This window comes from Nelumbo lutea, chromosome 7, assembly GCF_056320005.1.
Source record: "Nelumbo lutea isolate HS-2025 chromosome 7, American lotus-T2T, whole genome shotgun sequence".
Taxonomy (NCBI): Eukaryota; Viridiplantae; Streptophyta; class Magnoliopsida; order Proteales; family Nelumbonaceae; genus Nelumbo; species Nelumbo lutea.
The window spans coordinates 11,493,097-11,515,439 of NC_142690.1; the positions used below are offsets into that span (position 1 = coordinate 11,493,097).

The 22,343-nt window shown below is 37.0% G+C and overlaps 1 protein-coding gene and 1 pseudogene across 1 annotated transcript; both read right to left on the minus strand.

Moving 5' to 3' along the window:
* Window positions 1–2,657: 2,657 nt before the first annotated feature.
* On the minus strand, window positions 2,658–6,406 carry LOC148845100 (putative wall-associated receptor kinase-like 16). Its single transcript, XM_088956368.1, has 3 exons — window positions 5,539–6,406; window positions 5,248–5,436; window positions 2,658–3,832 (listed from the first exon to the last, which is right to left on the minus strand). Exons 1-3 carry the CDS (start codon window positions 6,404–6,406, stop codon window positions 2,658–2,660), a joined length of 2,232 nt encoding a protein of 743 aa, XP_088812494.1.
* Window positions 6,407–17,074: 10,668 nt separating this feature from the next.
* Window positions 17,075–21,907, minus strand: LOC148845101 (wall-associated receptor kinase 2 pseudogene; annotated as a pseudogene).
* Between the last annotated feature and the right edge of the window lie 436 nt (window positions 21,908–22,343).

Consider the following 22,343-nt stretch of genomic DNA (forward strand, 5'->3'; position numbering starts at 1 on the left):
TTCAAGGCATCTTGAATACATAAATATAAGATGTGACATGCACATCTAATATGAAATAATTTAACATTTAAGCATGGTTTTAATTGAGATTTTAAAATATTTATTACAGAATCATTATTGTTAGCATTATCAAAACTAATACCATAAGCATAAAAAGTATTTAAAATACTTGCAGCAATAGCTGGGCCACTATGTGGCCATTCAAGCTTAGTAAAACTTATAATTCTTTTATTCAATAGCCAATTTTCATCAATGAAATGGCCGGTAACACAAATATAACTGATATTAAATTTGGGTGTCCAAACATCCGAAGTAATTGCAACTTTAGAATTAAGATTTGCTAACAAAAAAAATAAATTTTGTTTATATGAATAAAAAATTTTTAAAGCATCAGTTCTTATAGTATTCCTAGAAATTTTTTATATTGTGGGTCTAGAGAACTACGCAACCATTTTTCTAGCTTTTGATCTTCAACTAACATAAATGCTTGTTCTGCATGTACAATATACTTAGCAAGTTCTTGTCTCATTTTTTCTTGTGAATATCTAAAAGTACTAAAACTAGTCCCCCTCCCAATCTGTGTTTGGGTTGTTTCTCTCCCTTCATCTTCCTTTCGCTCATGTGTGAGCAGATGTCTGCTCAAATGACCCGTACCACCCTTGCTACAATAACTAAAGTCTTTCTTACATTTTCGGAAAACGACCATTTTCCCCTTCCCCTCAATATCCTCTACTTTGAAAACTTTCCAAGCCAGGCTACTCAGCTTAGAAGCCCTCCTTTTTCCTCTAGTATCACTACTACCGGGGGTGAAAGTTCCACTTCCATTGACATCAAACGCATTGGCATCAATGTTAACACTAATACTATCGTGATGTGATTAAATGTCATCCATGGTGAACATGTTGGGCAATTGGTTTTAAGAAGGCCCGACCATTTTTTTTAATTCTAAAGATAAAAATTAATCTAATTTGACTTACCCGGATTGTCGGTTCAAAATCCCAACTTGATTTCAACGGTTGAAGCCTTTCAACATCCAAGCCTCCCGAATCGAGATACTTGAGCTAGTTGAGCAAGTCTTCTTCTTGTTGAAAGTCGAAACATTGATAAAATTGAGACTTGAGAATTAGATAATGCAGAATCAGGCAATCAGCTAATCAAAATTTCTCAGATTGTAGATAATTGAGATTGTACGAGTATGAGAGAGAGAGAATTAAGAGAATTAAGAGAATTGTTGAATTGGTGTGATGAGAATGGTAGAGGATATGGTTATTTATAGGAATTGAACATAATTCAATTACCCAAAATACTTAAAAATTACCTAATTGAACATAATTCAATTACCCAACACAGCACAGACCTCTGTGCTGGGCCTGACACAGCTCGTTAGCCGTCGTGCTGTGCCATGCCGAGTCGCGGGCAGCCTACCCCAATTTACACCTCTATTGGCACCCACCTCAATTGTACTTTGGGCCTAAAAATTCTAATCATGCAAAATTATAAACATTCAAAATATCATAAACCTCCACTCTACACATCAATACCCACCGGTAAAATTAATTAGCATCAATTCCGAACAGGCATCCATCCCAACTGTTGTACTTTGGGCCTAAAACTTCCGACCCTGTACTGAACCGTCATTCTCCCTATTAAACAATATGCCAAAGCTAATTCCTACAACATGAGAAATGTTGTCAGAAACTGTCACGTATGTCCCGGCCACCTTAATTCCCCTCCTGATCACCCCATCTCCCAATTGCACACTTATTAGCTAATGAGCCTATATTAATCATATGCATAGTTCATCTTGTTTAATATTTGTAATATTTAATATTAAATGAATCATTGATATGTAAGTGATAATTTATAAATTATTAAAATATTAGATATAAAGGATCCCCGTACTATAGGGTCAGTGACAATTAATTACCTATATATAGTGTGCCCGTGCTCTAGTGTTTCACTTAGGACCATTGGCGGCCCAAGGTAGGTTTGGTTCATCCAATTAGTGTCATTCATTTATGGATACGGTTAAACTCTATAAACATAGGACGATACTGAATTTGTTTTACTTGTAAAATTTCAATGCTCTTTGCCTTGAATATATGAATATGTAAGATTATAGTTAAACCCCTTCTGTAATTGTATTGCATACCTCTGTTTAGGGTGATCACGGCCGAGCTGGGCAGAAAATTTTTCAGCCGGGCTGGGCGGAAAATGATGACTATCCCTACTTCGGTTGTTGTTAATATCGGAATTGGAAGTCTGCAATTTGATCTGAGATGTTTTCAATTGGTGTTTGACGGATATATATTATTAACTTGACCGTTGAAAGTTATGATACATAAACATGTTATAAATCCCAACTTGTGTAAAGTAAATCGGCAACCCAGAAACATTCCAAAGCTTTGGACTCCACAACACATCAGTTACGTTCAATATGCAATAATACTTCAACTATAATTATTTATACATGGATAGAATAAGCTGAGAAATGACTCTGTAAGAAAGCGAGATTATTCATGTAAAATGTAGAAGCTAGCAGTGTTTGAGAAAAGTAGGAAAGTCAAATTTCGACAAGAACCATATAACATCTGCAGATGGTATAAGAAAGCTCGATCGACATAGGAAAACGGGCGCCAATTTGAAATATTTAACCATCATCGTCCACTGTCCAAGGGTGATATAACTCCCAGACTATGATAATCTGTGCTGTAATTGCAACTATAAGAATTTAAAGGCTCATTCAGCAAATACTCTACTTCTTCATGGTCGCGTTCCACCCATGGATGCTTGTCAGACCTCCTTAACCTCTCTAGTTCCATTGCCACTACTCTCATTGTCGGTCTTTCCTCCCCTTTCACACTTAGGCATCTTTTCGCAAGTTTAACCACTTCTTGGAGTTGATCCCCGTTAATCTCATGCCGCACTCTATCCTCCAAAATATCCAAAACAGTGCCATCTTTCATTGAACTAACAAAATGAAGTGCCAAGTTTCTCTCTTTTTCTGGTCTATCAAATTCAACTGCATTTCTTCCAGTTAATAGTTCCACAAGAACTATACCAAAGCTATAAACATCACTTTTCTCTGTCAAGTGACTTGTGAAAAAGTATTCTGGATCCAAGTACCCCAAGGTTCCTTGCACTAATGTGGTCAATTGATTTTGATCTACTGGAACCAACCTTGAACCTCCAAAATCCGACACTTTTGGTGTATAATAATCATCCAGCAGTATATTTGCAGATTTAATATCTCTGTGAATGATTGGAGGAGAGGCTGCAGAGTGTAAATAGGCAAGTGCTAGAGCAGTATCTGTAGCTATCCTTAATCTATCCTCCCATGAAATTGAAGATTTAAATCCTTCATCATGTATATGATGGAATAAGGTTCCATTAGTGACGAATTCATAGACCAACAAAGGAACTTCAGTCTCTAAGCAACAACCCAAGAGCTTCACCACATTTTTGTGGTTAATTTGGGAGAGAATAACTACCTCATTAATGAATTGCTCAACTTGGCTTCCATCAGCAATTTTGGACTTCTTAATGGCAACTACTTTATTGTTAGCTAAAATTCCTTTATATACTATACCAGAGCCACCACGTCCAAGGATTTGTGTCTCATCATAGTTGTTGGTTGCCTCATTGAGCTCTTCTGTAGTAAATACTTTTGCAGCTTCTACAGTTTTATCACATGAAGAGATCTTTTGCTTCAACAAGAGACCTCCATTTTGTTGAAAAAATTTCTCTTTTAGTTTTTTTATCTTTCTCTTTTGGAATACCAAATGTAGCCATAAGCTTACAATGACGAGAAACAAGATGCCCAAGCCAACACCTACATGGACAATATATATATAGAAAACGGTAAGTAGACCCCTAGCTCTAATGGCATTTCAGCCAGCTTGCTATGGGCCAGAATTGCTTGCCAACACATGAAGCCCTTTAAGAAGAAAAAGATTTATTTATTTATTCTTGTCGACTAGTCAATGAGTTAGTGACAAAGTGCATGAGAACATTGGCACATGGAGAACCTGCCTTTCTCATTCGATCCCTCTCCATCTCCTTAAACGTTTTTAGTATTTAATAATAAATAGATAATTGATAATACGAGGGTAATTTATAAAATATGTTACCTTTATTTTACAATAAAAATAAATTGAATTTAAATTCATCAAGATTTTGAATTCCACTATTTAGGGAAATGGCTTGTACTTGTTACTCAATAGATTGGACTAATGAATTGACTCATTCAATGATGTAGGAGATTTGCATATTTGATATACCAAATATGGCATTCACCTCTTCGAATTTTGGTGAAGAAAAGACAACGTGGCATGAATTATGTGTGTCTTGTTTTCGAAATTGAAACCAAAAAGCCAAAAACATGTTCTTGACTTTCTGGTTTTTAAATACATGTTTTCATCTAGAAACGTTTTAGATAAGTCATATAATTTCTGTACTATTTAATTTGTTTTTGTTTTAAAAACCAGTATTCCAATGGTTCCAAGAACATGTATTGTTTTCTGAAACAAAACCAACTTCTTTTTCCTATGCAAACAAGACAGTGTTTTTGTTTTTTTGATGATATGGTAATCCAAAAACAAATGAAAACAAAAATAATTATGTTGTAGAAGGCCCAGGGCATTCCACAATGTAAATTGTTTTTCTTATTGTTGGTTCTAAAAATAAATCAAAACCATTTGGTTTGAAAACAGATTGTTTTTCAAATGTTCTTGGTTTTTTGTTTGTTTTCTATTTTCAAAACTGAAACAAAATATATATATATATATATATATACTTCAATCTGGTTTCCAAAACATGTTTTCATCTTATTACTCAACTTCTTGTTCCATAAATCATCTAATTTCAAACTATAAAAGTGTTTTAGTAATGCACAAACTATAGGACAGGTTATAGTAAATAGATGAAACTACAGGGGTTGAAATTCTTTCCAGAGGAAGTTACACATCCCGTTACGGTGTCGAGGATCAAAATATCCCTTACCCAAAGATGGGCCTGGGTGTGTGTCGATATTGACGAAACTCTTGGTTTTTAATTTGTATTTTTACCCTATATTTTTTCTTTTTTAATGCATGAGAGACGATTCTTTTTATTTCCAAACCTTCACAACCCCCTCCCTAGATGTATTGATGATTCGATGTCCATACAGTCGATACGATATTTTAATCCTTGGAGACTTGGAAAGGAATCAATCTCAACTACAATATTCAGTTTGAAGTTTATTATTACCTAAGGTGACTTGTATCAGCACTACAAATTGCCTCTTTTGGCGGGCGGTGCAACCACTTACACTTTCTCTTCCGTCTCCCTCCATACCAGGTGGGCAGGAGCAGCTGTAATTTCCAGGGGTATTAATGCAAATCGCTAAAGGAAGCTTGCTGCAGTCATTTGTAGCTGGATTAGCGCATTCATCTACATCTGCACAGCATAGTTATTAATTACATATATGGCATATATACTCGATTTACATAATACCATTAACATCAGTAGAAGAGAAGGGTTTGTATTGTACGTATATACCTTGGCATCCGTCATCGAGATAAGGATTGCCTTGATAACCTGGAGAACATTTGCAGAGATATCCAAGACCGTTGGGGGAGTTGAAGCATTCGCTGTTATTCCGGCAAGCATAAGAGGGGTCGCTTCTTGAAGCATTTTCACACGTATACTTCTCTATTGCCCAGTCAAGAAACATTGGAACCATTTCTCTGTTTCGATTATAGAAATCCATATAACCCCCAAGATCGGACACTGAGAAGTTGTACCACTCAGAGTCAACAAGGAAGGCATAGCCGCATGGGTTGAAACCCATGACGTTGGTGTGGTTGTCGTAGCTATTTATATAAAACTCATAGCTTTTGAAACCCGTAGGGATGGAAGCCTGGCAACAGCCAATGCCTGAACAAGACCCGTTTATTAAGCTTCTTTGTTCGTCGCAAATCATGGAACATCCACTTGAAAAATTGCGACCGTTAGAGCCAGTAATAAGAGCAAAAGTGTCGCAACCAATGACTGTGAACCTATTGCCGGTATCGGAGAAAGTAAAGGGTCTAGAACTCACATTGAAAGCAGTGATGTCATAGTCATTATAACCAGACTTATTGTAGCAATCGTAGGCTATATAGCTTAGGACACGCAGTTGAGCTGGAAATAACGATATTTTTAAAACTTCAATGTTATTACCGGAGATCAGCTTGGGAGGGTCGAAAGATCTGTTGCAGTGTAGGTGGAACCTTTCTCTGTAACAGCTTGGGTTGTCGTCCAAGCCGAAGGGGTAGGGAACGGTGACATCCCCACATTTCTCTTGGCAACCGGGCTTTGCCATTGACACGGTTGATGATACGACCGTCGTCGGTGGCCACCACAGAAGGAGATGAAGCAGAATCATCACCACAACCAAAGCCATTGATTATTACTGGACCCTGTCAGTTTTGTACACGATTATGTCCACTTGCTTCTCCCTTTATAGATTTCGATATTCGGCAAGGAGTCGGTATATAAGCAGTTAAAAGAACTTGGGATATTTTGTGAGTCATCTTACAACTCTACCCATGCTAGTCACACAATTGGGTAACGTTACATTCCCAAATCACTTTTTTTTTTTTTTTTTTTTTTGAGAATTGCATCCCCAAATCACATTATGAGTAGTCTGACAACAACTTAACTTTTTTTTTTTTTTTTCAATTCCAGACCTTGGTTGAATGAGAAGTGTCAACATTTGACCCGGCTCATCACCCACTTGTCCGGGAACCATTTCTTGCTGAATTGTTCTTCTAAACCCGGTTATGAATACTAGTCACATTCATGTTGATTCGTATGCTCGTGAGAAGTGAGAATAATAAAACAGGGTAATTTTCAAGGAAGAAATTATCTTACTAACCTAAGGTTCAGTACAAACATAGATATAGTGTAGAACTTGTACCGTATAAATATAAATATGTACAATTTGCACTGTATACATTTCTATTTGTAAACTTGGCAAATGGACGGGTGATAGGAAGATACCTTACATTTGTGCTAGGTAAAGGAATCATTTCACCAATCAATTTCTATTTCATATGTCACATAAGGGACCCTGCGTCCACTTTCACAGTTGATAACCTTATATTAATCCTATGGTCAGTCTCTCCTATATATATATATATATATATATATATATATTTGTTTATATTTGAATCAAATTGGGATTATAATTCGATATTGAATAGTATGATAAAATTAGACTACAAATGATCAAAAGTTTATATAGTATATTAATAAATCAAACTAAAAATTACTTTAATATTATATTTTATGAACAAAATTAATTGATGAAACTTGAATCAGTGAAAATTTAGTAAAACTATAAAATTCAAATCAACTTTAATATTAGATATAGAAAAGATTATGATGGAAGAAAGACATGATAACAGAAAGGCTTCGATTAATCAAAACTATTCACCTAATTAGTTACCACTTTTATGATGTGAATTGATTTGCTATAAGTTTTTCTGATATGATGTCTTTCCAGCATCATATCATGAACGGGTGAAGTAATTAAGGGTGGATCCATATTAAATGGATCGAATGAATCACCATTATGGCTTATGGAACTAAATTCAAAATCATCCAATTGAATATCGTTTGAAGCCCTATGAAAAGGGCTTTCTTCTTAATATCGGTCAAACAAATAATTTTTTTGTGAGAGAACTTTTCTTTCTTTATTTTTTTATGAATAAAATGGTGGCAAGAAGAATACTGAGACTATTTTTGACTAAAAATTATAAATAAAGGGAACTTCACAAAGTAGACAAAGCGTGCAGGGACCACTAGCTTTTCAAACAATGCAATTCCAGGGAAGCTGGTTGATGGCCTTGCAAAGCATTGCTCTATTGTTCAAATGTCAAAATCAAATAATTAATAATCGATGTTACACCTTTGTTTTCTCTAATTTTTTCAAAATAACGTAACCTTGGGGCTACGGCCTATATAGAGGTCGAGAAGTTGGGACTCAGATGTAAATTACTGAGATGTTGTTTTGATGGTTAGAATCGATATTCTTCATTGAGCATAAGTCACTCTTTTAGGAGTGTTTTGTAGTGTGAATGAAAAATTGGTGGGTATAGAAGACTATTGCACACTATACCCTATGATAAGGATCAATCTACATCACACCATAATCCACAGTTGTTTTGAACTGTAGATAGACTATATGGATTGGACCAGTCCACGCCCATAGTGGCGTTCTATAGGTGTGGTGTGAATTGGCCCACACCACACTTTTTTATTCTATTTATTTCATATACATTTTTTTGAATAATCTACACAGTCAATAATAAAATGTCTCATTTTTTCATTTTATATGATAAATATACTACAAAAAGGCATTGATAAATTAGTACTAATCAATAAATATTAATTTTAATAAAATGATGGAAAAATGATAAAAAATAATTTAAATATTTGAAAATATTATTTTGTTGATAAAAACATTAAAATAATCAAATTTAAATAAATTAAAAAAAGAGTGAAAAAGGAGCACCATCGGGATTGTGCTAGAATTAACATTAAAAATATTATTTTACTGATAAAATATTAAAAAATTATTATTTTAAAATTTAATAATTAAAAAAAAGAAAAGTATATAGAAGAATTGTACTGTATTAAAATACAATGTAGAAATATTGTAGATCAGCCACATCCACAAGATATAAATGTGACCAAAATTTTGGACTGTAGACGAGGACGATCCATGATACATTGTAGACCAGCCCCATCTACGACCAACAGAACAATAATTTACCCGTAGAGTAAACTGTTTTCAATCCATCCACAAATAAACATACTACCAAACACCTCCTTAATTTTCTACCAATAAGTTGAACCAGTCTTTTCCATGGTCAAAGAAAACAATTAAGAAAGAAAATTGATTGCCGAGCGTACCAACGGAATTCACTTTGCATGAAGCCAAAATAATTTAACAAATAAGTTAAAGTCCAATTGACCAGCCTTTTGTGTATGTTCCAATTCACCAACCTTTTTAGTTTTCCGTGTAGGGTGGTCGATTGGACTTTAACTTGGGTGTTTGGCACGCGAGTGTTTCACAAACGTCCAGTTTCTATTGATGTGATATTCATATTAATCAGCAATTAAAAGGAATTGGCAACAAAATTACGTTTGATTAGTTCTGGGATTCAGGAAATTAAAGGAGGGATTTTTTGAAATGTTAAATTGCTTGAATGAACTTGTTGATACTGAATGGTAAGAGGATGTGATATATTAAAATTTGAAAATTTTGACTTTTTTCTGAAATATTATTATAAATATATTATAAAATTAAACTAAATCACTTTAAATGTTCAATCAACCTAATTCCTTATTCTTATTTTGGTGAAATGAAATATTTATGAATTAAGGCCCATTTGTGAAACCAACGCTTGTGAAATGTTCTCTCGCTAAATAAGCACTTAATCATTTGGCTTTATGCAACAGAATTCAACTATGATATAATATCCGAAAAATAATAAATTAATAAATTAGAGTCATAAACATGATAACAAATAAGGTATTATTTATCAAAATTCATGAAGCCCTTAATATTTGACGAATGTAAATGTGAATCGCTACGTTGGTGTTAACACCCTCTAGTAAACACACACATCAGTAGAAGGAAAATATCCATAAAATAGTGAATGACTGTTCGTTTGCCCACCACGTTATTCTTCCCAATTCCCTCTAGCAATTAATCAATCGATGAAAGAGAGCAATTTTTATTTTAATATTTTATGCATCACATGTAAAAATATTATGTCACGGCCAAAACTCATTTTATCAGATTAGTTCTATGAGCGGTCGGTCGGTGGTTATTTGGCACTGTGGTGTTGTCTATCTGTTATGATTCTGTGTTAATGATATAACACGGTTATGCTTGTATATTGTTTGATAGGTTCATCAAATACAAATGTTTTGTTTTGTATTATTTATACTTTTTTTTTTGTCTTAGATTATGCGAAACTTACTTTTAGAAGAACTAGAATATAATAAACAATGTTGCATTACACTTTAAACCAATATTTTCGATTTCCAAAGCACAATTCAAGAAACATACAACGCATTCATACATACCAAACTTATGTTAATTTGTTAATGAATCATTTTTCTTGCTCTACTTTTTGAGGACATTTGAAAATCTTTTGATCAGACACATGGCAATTCCTATAAAAGTGTTTATGTTCGAAAGCAAGCATTTTGTGAAAAAATAAATAAGTTTATTAGGGCATTTTTCAATACATTGGGCTGATGAACCTGACTAATTAACCAACCCTAAACCAAGCGCAACCCCAAGTGTGTATAGAGGACCCCTTTTTTTCTGTCCACTATTAAGACATTCCTTCCAACTGGTATTGGTCTACGTGTCAATCCCCAAGGTTCCATGGTCTAGTTAATTGGAAGTTCGACTCTCGGTGGCACCTTTCTAATGCTCAAATCTTTCTACTATGGGTCCGTGGCTACTGGCTAGTGGCACTTATTGTTTCTTATATGTTTTTATTTATGTTTTGTTTGTTTTTTAAGCTTATATTATGGGGGTGTTCTTTTTTTTTATTTTGAGAGGAGGGAAAGTTGGTCAATAGGATTTTGATTCCCATTGATCAAAAATTTCATATTCTTTTTTTCAGATTTATGTGGGGGTAAGGGAAAATTTATTTTCTTGGGTATTAGGTGGATAAATAATCTCATTGATCAAAACTGCACCATAATTTGGTGAAATAAATGTTGATGATGATGTGCCTCTACGGCTCTACTCTCATGCTAACCGATGGAAGACTGGAAGCTGAAGCCCATGCATTATTACACAAACTAGATCTCCTACCCACGAAATTACAGCTGTACATCGCGAGCATCTTTCCATTAATAATAACCTGCAAATAAAGGAGAGATGTTTTCAACTCCAAATCTTCTGCCCACAAGAACTCTTACCATGCCTACTCACAATACACTACCTCCGGTGAATTGGGAACATCTCCCCCTGCATAATACTATTATGCAAAGGATGAAATGTTCTCCTTGTATAACTGCAATAAACATGGGCAGAGTTCTTGTGGGTAGGAGATCCGAGACTTGATGTTTTCAATTGTTGTTGAAGCAGACAATGAATCAACCAAAGCAAAGCTTCTATTGGACAATTCCTCTGTGCCACACGATGATGTAATTAGCACCATCGTATTAGATTGAAGAAGCACCTTCTCTCTTCCTTTTGTTTTAGTTTCGATTGTTAGGAGAACACCCACTAGGCCATTACATCAATTAGTGAAATTAGATGCATCTTGTTGGAATTTACATTTGTACCCCACACGATGCATCTATATACACATCTGAACATGCATTGGAAACATGAATTTTAATAAAGTATATGCTTTTTTCTATCAAAAGTCCACTTGAATGTAAATTTACTTCTTTTTTATTGATGTACTTTTACATCTTAGTATTAATATAAATATGCATTACTCTATCATTTATCAATACATAAATGTCATGTTATCAAACACAAGTAAAAGTGAATCAAAGTGTATATTTACCCTAAATCGGGATTTACACTCTATTTACATTATTTTCAAACACAACCTAAATATCCACCATGCCAAATTTCCTCTTGCATATTAAAAAACATACCATCTCAAAGAAGTGGCTACTATAGGGTTCAACTTTCGTCGAATTGGATTAGGAATATATTAATGGGCCCAAACCCTAATCCAAATTCGATCAGGTTATAGCGGATCAGATCGGTATATATTCAAATTCGATCTTCGTATTTAAATCGGACCTAATCCAAATTATTCAGGGTCAACAGATTCTATGTGCACATGACGCATGCTTTTACATGCATGCATACATGTGTATATTTTTTCATATCAATTATACTTGCAAATCAATTGCCCCTATTGTGAATATGGAATACTAAGAAGGTGAGAATTGTTTTTCTTATCGTGAATTCGAAAAATGAATCAAAATCATCTGATTTAAAAATGATGAATTTATTTTCAAAGTAATTAAACATTGAAAACAAGCAAAATTTTTATGATTTTCAAAAATAAGAAGTGTTTCATTGAAACGAATAAAAAAAAAAGTTTACTAAGCATGCAGGAACTATTCAGTTATGAATAATGCTAGTCTGGACTTGGGAAAGTTCAATGGCCTTGCTGAGCACTGCATAATATTTCATTTTTTAAATAAATAATAATTAACGTTTATGTCACACTTTAATTTGTTTTTTTTTTTTTCTACTTATTCAATGGAACTTAAGGTTAGGGCTGGGCTATGGCCTACGTTAGGTATGGATCAGTTAGTCAGGACCCGGTTGTAGATTGTTGAAAAAGGGAAAATCTATGATGAGAAAGGCATGATATTAGAAGAATTTTGATCATTCTTGTGAGTCGTTCTCACCTTGTAATTTCATGCCATCGTCATGGATGATGAAATAGAGTGGGAATTTAATCGATCTCTATCAAAACCTTCATAGCACAATTTTAGGGTCTTGTGTACGTCAATCCTTAGTTCAACATTGTTGCTATTCATTATTTTTTATTGCAATGGTAAATGAATGGCCTATTCTAATTTAAAAATTAAACAAATATTTAAGAAAAAAACAGTCAAAACTGTTATTCGAGTCAGATGGGTGGACGAGAAACAAGATGCCCAAGCCAACACCTACATGGACAATATATATATAGAAAACGGTAAATAGACCCCTAGCTCTAATGGCATTTCAGCCAGCTTGCTATGGGCCAGAATTGCTTGCCAGGGAACACATGAAGCCCTTTAAGAAGAAAAAGATTTATTTATTTATTCTTGTCGACTAGTCAATGAGTTAGTGACAAAGTGCATGAGAACATTGGCACATGGAGAACCTGCCTTTCTCATTCGATCCCTCTTCATCTCCTTAAACGTTTTTAGTATTTAATAATAAATAGATAATTGATAATACGAGGGTAATTTATAAAATATGTTACCTTTATTTTACAATAAAAATAAATTGAATTTAAATTCATCAATGTAATTTTGAATATTATTTTTTTATTTTTCTGGAATTATTAAACATAAATGTAATTTTTTTGTATTACATTTGGACACTAGAATATAAAGAATTTATTTTATTTCTATCGGATTACACAAGATTAAAAGTGGCTTAATTGTTTATGCGTGCGTTTAAGGTTTGGCGTCGGGTGGTTTGTGTTCGAATCATGCCAGGTGCACCTTTTTTATAATAAACGCGCGCGCAGAAAACACCAATCCATGCCCTTTGTCTCTCCCTCTCTCTCAACTTTGATATTGATGCAATATCAATAAAATTTTATGATTTCTATGCATCATTTCTTCACATATACCTTTGGAATATACATTTTCTCTGTATCTATACACTAATTATGGTTATTTTTATCTTAAAAATATTGTTATTGATATGTTTATGGAATTTATATGCATTTTTTGGCGTATCCATATTTTTTCATCCATATCCATGCGTCTCAAAAGCGTATTCATATCCATATCCATATCTGAGTGGTCCGATACGATACCCGATACCGATACTTTAATCCTTAACTACACTTAATTTTTTTTTTTTTGTCTATGATATCATTTGACCCAAACCACTAACCACCACCTAAAAAGAAAAATAATTTGATTTCTCGGTAGACATTAAATTTTGTATTACATTTCCATCATTGATAAAATTATTTCTTATGTATAATATTTATTTTTGTTCAATATAATGAATGCATAATATTAGAGATGTACCTAACATTTAATTTTTTAAAAGTATATAACATTAGATATGCACCCGGATTTTTCCTTGCTTTTTTTATTTTTGTGAATCTTTGCATTTTCTATTTTTAAAAATTTTATTATTTGACTATGACATTATTTCATTTCTAGGTAGATTTTAAATTTGGCATTCCATTTTCATCATTAATAAAAATACTTCTTACATTTCATACTTATTTATTATAAAATTGCTTGCCCATCACCGGAAGGGAAGAAAATGTTTTTATTTTCAAATTACTTTTCAAAATATTTTTTTATACTATTAAAATTAATATTGTGGATTTAATTACAAGAATTTAATGATGAGAATAATATATCATAAATATAGGATTTAATGAGAGAGAATAGGAAAATATTTTTATTTCTAATTGGTTTTAAATTTTATATTTCATTTATGATGTAACCGTTTTTGGTCACATACCATTTTTTGTGATGTATAAATTTTTTGACTAAGTACCTCGTTGTTTGACCCGGTGGTGACGTGCCTTGGTGATGAGCTACTTGGTGGCGAACTCCCTTGGGCGAACTGCCTGGTGGTGCTCCCTCGTGGCGAACTGCCTGGTGGCGAACTGCCTAGTGTTGAACTGCCTGATGGCGAACTGCCCGGTGGCGAGCTGCCTGGTGGCGAACTGCCTGGTAGTGCTCCCTGGTGGCGAACTGCCTGGTGGCGAACTACCTGATGGCAAACTGCCTAGTAGTGCTCCCTGGTGGCGAACTGCCTGGTGGCGAACTGCCTGGTAGTGCTCCCTGGTGGCGAACTGCCTGGGGACGAACTGCCAGGTGGTGAACTGCCTGGTAGTGCTCCCTAGTGGCGAACTGCCTGGTGACGAACTGCTTGGTGGCGAGCTACCTGGTGGCGAACTGCTTGGGGGCGAACTGCCTGGTGGCGAACTGCCTGGTGGCGAACTGCCTGGTGGCGAATTGCCTAGTGGTGAACTCCCTGGTGGCGAACTGCCCGGTGGCGAGCTGCTTGGTGGCGAACTGCATGGTGGCGAACTGCTTGGTGGCGAACTGCCTGGTGGCGAACTGCCTGGGGGCGAACTGCCTGGGGCCGAACTGCCTGGTGGCAAACTACCTGATGGCGAACTGCCTGGTAGTGCTCCCTGGTGGCGAATTGCCTGGTGGTGAACTGCCTGGTGGTGAGCTACCTGGTGGCGAACTGCCTGGGGGTGAACTGCCTGGTGGTGAACTACCTGGTAGTGCTCCCTGGTGGTGAACTGCCTAGTGGCGAACTGCCTGGTGGTGAACTCCCTGGTGGCGAACTGCCTGATGGCGAACTCGTCATTTGACTTACTCCTAGGCGGTCTACAACTCAGAAGATGGTGGAGCTCCCTGGTGCAGCGCAACCCGACTACCCTCCGCGTGAGGAGATTTTCTCTCCTTTGTAGACCGCGGGAGCTGAGGGATCTACGAGAACTGAATCAGAGGACCCGGGGGTATTTTCCCGGCGGGGACTCTCCGATGCCTAAGTTAGCATTCTGATTATAGAGGGCTTGGAGAGAAATGAGAGAGCTAGAGAGCGGGGGTTACCATCCTTTTTTCCCCCCTCTGGCTTTGGGCGTCGGAGTCCTTATATAGTGGTGCCCTCGCGGGTTAGGTGGGTGAAAAGCCTTCAAATGGTAAGACGTCATATCCTGTCAGAACCGGGGTACGGTGATGAACTCCTCGAGGTTGTCAGGCTGGCGCTTGTGCCAGGCGACCAGGTCGGCGCCTGGGCCAGGTTTTCAGGTCGGCGCCTATGTCAGTCGGCGGGTCAATGTCCGGGCCAGGTTGCCAGGCCGACGCCTGTGTCTGTCGGCGGGTAAGTGTCCGGGCCAGGTTGCCAGGTCGGCGCCTGTGTCCGGGCCAGGTTGTCAGGTCGGCGCCTGTGTCAGTCAGCGGGTTGGTGTCCACGCCAGGTTGCCAGGTCGGCGCCTGTGTCCGGGTTAGGTTGTCAGGTCGGCGCCTGTGTCCGGGTCAGGTTGTCAGGTCGGCGCATGTGTCCGGGCCAGGTTGCCAGGTCGGCGCCTGTGTCCAGGCCAGATTGCCAGGTCAGCGCCTGTGTCCGGGCCAAGTTGCCAGGTCGGCGCCTGTGTCCGGGCCAGGTTGCTAGGTCGGCGCCTGTGTCCAGGTCAGGTTGTCAGGTCGGCGCCTGTGTCCGGGCCAGATTGCCAGGTCGGTGCCTGTGTCCGAGCCAGCTTGCCAGGTCGGCGCCTGTGGCAGGCTGATCCGGCCAAGTCGCGCAGGCCACGTGCAGGTCGCGCCAGGTCGCGCGCAGGTCGTGCGCAGGCAGCGCCAGGTCGCGCGCAGGTCGCACCAGGCCAGCCAGACTGGTGCCCGGGGGGAACACCAACTTGGTAAGTTGTTGCCTGGGTGCTTGCCTAGTTGTCACGAGGTGCCACATGTTGCAATTTCACTAGAGGGCCAAATCTGCTCTCACCAAATTCCATCATTAATAAAAACATTTCTTATTTATCATACTTATTATTGTTTAAACATGGATTGACCCATTTGACACAAAATGTTTAATGTGTATGTTAAACATTTCTAATTGGTTTTAAACATGGATTGACCCATTTGACCCAAAATGGTTTAATTTCTTACCACTACCTAAATGAAAACACTATTTTTTAGGTAGATTTTAAAAGTATAAGCTTTTATGTTAATGGAATTATTAATTTATTAACTATGGATTTAATTAATTGAACATAAATGATGAGAAGAAACAAAAATGACTTAAATATATGATTCAATGAACATGAATGCAAGTTAATAACTTAAATGTTGGATTTAATGAGAGGGAATTGAATGCTTTAATATCTTAAAATTACCACTTTTTAACTCATTTAATATCAATAACTGATTACCTTGTTTGCCCTTATTTTCCATCAATAACTTTAAATATAGAGAGATAAATTTTGTCCTCAAAAAATTCTAGAAACATTATTGAGGCCATTCATGTTTTTTAAAATTATATATATATATATATATATATATATATATATATATATTAAACACCAGTATTAATTAGAGTCTTGAACTTCACTCCATGCCGCGTGAGAGATCCATAAATTTAATAATTTATTTTGTGGAAAAATTACTCGTCTTGTGTACAGATAACATTATTTTACTATTAAGAAGACACCACTCTGCAATACATTCATCTTTGTTAAAATGTGTGAGATGGTAACATTAGTGGATGTTCCTGTTGTTGCGAAATGATGCTATTCTCCAAATTTGTAAACTTGCTGGTTGAAGTTGAAGTGGTTGAACTTGTTGGCTATAAGCTCAAAGTTTCATTGATGAAGATCTCCACCTCTTGGCCATTATCGGGGACTACCGAAGGCTCATCCGACCTTCTTAATCTTTCGAGTTCTGATGCAACTTCCATCATTGTTGGCCTTTCCCTTCCACTCCTATTCAAGCATCTCATTGCAAGGTTAGCAACTGCCTGGAGCTCCTCTGTTTTACCCTCCTGCTTAATTTGGGGATCAAGAATCTCAAAGAAGTGGTCTTCCCTCACTGACGAAGCAAAATATGTGACTAAACATCTATCTTCTGATGATCTACTGGAAGAAATTGGTTTTTCTCCTGTTAAGAGCTCTAGAAGAACTACCCCAAAACTGAAGACATCACTCTTCTCAGTAAATTGGTATGACTGAAAGTACTCTGGGTCAAAGTATCCAAAGGTCCCTTGTACCGATGTAGTTAAGTGAGTTTTATCATTTTCAACCAATCTTGAAATCCCAAAGTCTGAAACCTTAGCAGTATATTTTTCATCCAAGAGTATGTTTGAAGATTTTATGTCCCTATAGTAAATTGGTATGGAGGCTGCTGAATGTAAGTAGGCAACTGCACTTGCAATTTCTGTGGCGATTTTTAAACGAATGTTCCATGAAAAGAGCAAGTCTTTGTTTTTCTCATGGATCCTTTCAGCAAGGTTTCCACCAGAGATGAACTCATAAATTAGTAGAGGAAATTCTGCATCTAAGCAACAACCAAACAGTTTAACCACATTCCTATGATTGATCTGTGAAAGTATGACAATTTCATTAATGAACTGCTTGAGCCGGTTTTCATCCACTATTTTTACCTTCTTGACGGCCACAATTCTTCCATCTGCTAACATGCCTTTGTATACTGTACCTTGGCCTCCCCTACCAAGAATTCGATCCTCATTGTAGTAGTCAGTTGCATTCTCTAGCTCCTTTGCTGTAAAAACTTTTAATTTCTCAAAACTGGTTTCATTTGACAAGATTTTCTCTTGTAATAATAAACCACCATTTCTTTGGAAGAAAATTTCTTTACGTCTTCTCACATGCCTTTTCTTCAAAACACCATATAACCAGTAAATAGCAAGGAGCATTACTATACCCAAACCCACACCTACATAAAACATTAAAATTAAGGAGTCAAGAGTTACTGAAAAATTGGGTAGTAGTATGTAATTTACCTTTTTTCAGTAAAAATAATAGGGCTGTAAGTCGGTCTAGGTTAGGTCGGATTGAAGTCAATTCTAACTTAACTCTAAGTTCTAAACCCCCAACCATAATCCTAACCCAATCCGATCTTCAACCTGACCTATCCAATCCTAACCCTAACCCTAACTAAATTCCTTCAACCCTAACCCAACCCAACCCAAAGTCAACTTCGGGTTGGGCCCAACCCAACTTCTTCCCATCCCTTAAAATCTCGTAAAACTTCTTACTCTCATATCTTAACTCAACTTTCACTACATATATAAATCATATGTTTCATTAGTATTTGTTTGTGTTAACATTTTTATTGCTTCTTTTAGTATAAAAATTAGAAAAAAAAAGTAAGTGTTTGAAATGACTATAGCTCATTATGAGTTATGACTTATGATGAATCTTTTGTGGGCAGCAAACAATAGAGAGGAGATGAAGAATAAAATATTCAATAAACATAAATTATGTAAGGTTTTAGCCTTTATGATTATTAGGATTAAGTGAAGTGATTATAATAAAAGAAATACATGATACTATGTAGTGGGGCCTATACAACTATTATGCATCTAAATAAATCAATGTATGATATATCATATATAACATATATGTATATATGACATATACTATAAAGTCAATTTGAGGTTAGTGCCCGAGGTTTTAACCCTAGGGGTGGATTTGAGTTGAGTCGAGCCGAATATCTAACTATTCGAGCTCGACTCACCAATATATGATAAGGCTCAAGCTCGAACTCGATCTCAATTCTATGAGCCAAATATTTTATAAAAATAAAATTAAACATTTAAAATTTATTTTTATACTTGACATATAAAAAATAAAGAATTATAAAAATGAGTTATTATTATATATAAAAAAAATTAAAATATTATATTTATCTATCATTTTTATTATATATATATATATATATATATATATATATATATATATATATATGTATGTGTGTATACATGCATATGTGTATATATGTAAAAACTCTATTTGGGTACTAAGCCTAATGAGTTGAGTATTCTTAGGCTCAAACTTGACTTAGGTAGCAAACAAGCCTATATATTGGACTCGAGCTCGACTCGAAGCTCGATTTAGACCGAACTGAATCGTGATTTGCGGTCACTCCTAATCAACCCTAACCCAACCTGAAGTAATGTCTGGTTCATGAATTTCAATCCTAACCCTAACCCGAACATCCACCCAACCGAACCTTTGGGTTATGTTAGGGTTGGGGTCGGGCCAACCCGGCCCAAGTTGTAGCCTTAAAGAAAAGTTTGTAATTTGCCAATTTATAGTTTCAAACCATTGTTGTACATCTCTTGTACATGGATTGGTGTGTGAGAAGCGTGTGATTTGAATAAGACCCCACAAGAGAAGCCATTCACCGCTAGGTAGGAGTAGGGTGATTCAGTAGCTAGTTAGATTAGAGAATCTTAATAAGGGCAAAAAGTACGCCTAAGCTTATCTAATTCACTAACTCCAACCCTACTGTTTGACTATTTTCTTAAAAAACTCCTATTATTTCCGATAATTGACTATCTCTTTACCCCTATCGTTAACCATAAATATTTTTAAAACCCAATACTACCCTCTATCCCACTTCTCTTCAACATTCTCTTCTTTGACAGCGAAAATGTACTAAAGCATCATTACACACCCAACCACGGTCTGTAACTTCCGTTCCGCCACCAGAAGCCTCAACAAACCGTGGAAATCCATCTTCCGGCAATAAGACCTGAGAGCTTCCACCAGACCCAGATTCGCAGTTCCTTGGTAACCTTGTTTACAATGACAAAGATATCCACAACCGTTTGTGGAGGTGTATCAATTGCTGTTAGGGCCATATGCATTTCCAGCTTCTTCACACATCTTCTGCTCGATTACAAACTCAAGAACCGCTGGTCCATCTTTGGATTCGGCCTCGTGTAGTCCATCTATGTCTAGCAGTCCTTCATCGATAGGTTAAGCTTTAGAAACTTAAAAGCGAAATTGCTAGACTTTGTTGCAACTCTGCCTCCACCTCCTCAACAGCTGCCCCCACTGCATCCGATGACTCAATGATCACCTCCCATTTGAAAATAATCACACATTCACTGATTTCTAATTCAGAGAAAAGCTTACATTCTGATTCACCCACCTGAAATTTTGGTTCAGAGGAATACGCACACTCACCCACTAGGATTTCTAATTCAGAGAAAAATCCATGTTCGCCCACAAGAACGAACTTGAGCCTACAAAATCCTTCTTAGGTCGCTTCTCGGAATGTAAACGGTCTATTCATCAGAACGAACTTGAGCGCTGCCGCTAGGTCTCTAATCCTGATTTGAAATCTCATTTAAAATCTGACCTTGAGACTCATTCAAAACGAACGGAAGGAGTCTCCGTAGCGAATTTTCAGTTTCTGTACTGTCCTGGGTTTAGGAACAAGGAGGGTGAGGTTTTTACGCTTAACAATCTTAACTCCTGTGGAGTTTGCTTAATAGGTAGCCTATTCTTTGTTCATCACTTGAGGAGCTTGGGTTTTTGTAGGACCTGTTTTAGGTTCGATTCTAATTGAAGACCTGTTCACTGCTCACACAAAAAATCCCGTTCCCCTTTCTTTTTCAGCAGCTTGGTTTTATTTTAAAATTTTGAAAAAGGTATAATTAGCCAATTTCCTAAATTTTAGAAATAATTTAAGAAATTTGCCCAAATACAGAGTTTAACAGGCGGACCGTGAACATACGAGAGTAATTATCAAAGGTGCCAACCAGTTAGTAATGGTCCTGCTGATTGTAACGGAGACTTGAGATCGAATCCCGCCTGTTATGGGTTATGGGTTGGGGGATGTTATAATTGTAAGTCGAAAAAGTCACATACTGTTACAATAGGAGTGGATTAGATCTCATTAATACAATATTAATGCTTAAGTCTGAAGTTTATTATTACCTAAAGCAACTTGCATCACCGCGGATTGCTTCTTTGGACGAGCAGTGCGACCACTTCCACTTTTTCTTCCGTCTCCATCCATCATCTGGGCAGGAGCAGTTATAACCCCCACGCATATTAGTGCAAATAGCTAAAGGAGCCTTGCACTCATTTGTAGCTGGATCAGCGCATTCATCTACATCTGCAGAGCCCATTTACACTCCATCCATTTAGATTATACTTGAAGAAAAGTTATCCAAGTATTAACTTAAGATCGATCAGAAGGATTGTACAAACATACCTTGGCATCCGTCTTCCAGGTAAGGATTTCCATGGTAGCCTTGAGAACAGTTGCAGAGATATCCGAGACCGTTGGGGGAGTTATAGCAATCGCTGTTCTTACCACATGCATAAGAGGGATCACTTCTTGAAACATTTTCACAGGTATAGTTCTCAATTGCCCAATCAAGGACCACTGGAACCTTTTCATCATTTCTATTGTAGAAATCCATATAGCCGAACAGATCTCCTACTGAGAATTTGTACCACTCGGCGTCAACCAAGAAACCATAGCTGCATGGATTGTAATCCATGACGCGGGAGTGGTTATGGAAGCTATGGACCTCGACATCGTACTCCTTGAATCCCTTTGGGATGGATGTCTGCAACAACCGATGCCTGAACAAGATCCATTCACCAAGCTCTGTTGGTCGCTGCAAACCATGGAGCATCCGCTTGTGAAGTTGCGGCCCTTAGAACCTGATATGTAGGTAAAGATGTCACAGCCTATGGATGTGAATCTGTTGTGAACATCAGAGAAAGAATAGGATTTCATTTTCAGATCCATCCAAGGACTGTTCCAGGTATGACCCCCCGAACGATTGTAACAATCGTAACCTACAAAGCTTCTGACCCGCAAACTGCCCAGTGGTGATATGTCTATAACTTCCACGGTACCATTTGTTCCTAGGAACAGCTTGGGAGGGTCGAAGGATGTGCTGTCGCAGGTAAGGTCGAAGCTTTCTCTGTAACAGTTTGCTTCTCCGAAGCCGAAAGGGTAGGGAACACTGATAGTGCCACATTTATCTTTGCAGCCGGGTTTAGCCACTGACACTGTTTATGATATGGCCATTGTTGGCCTTGGCCATGACAAAAGAAGCTGAAGAA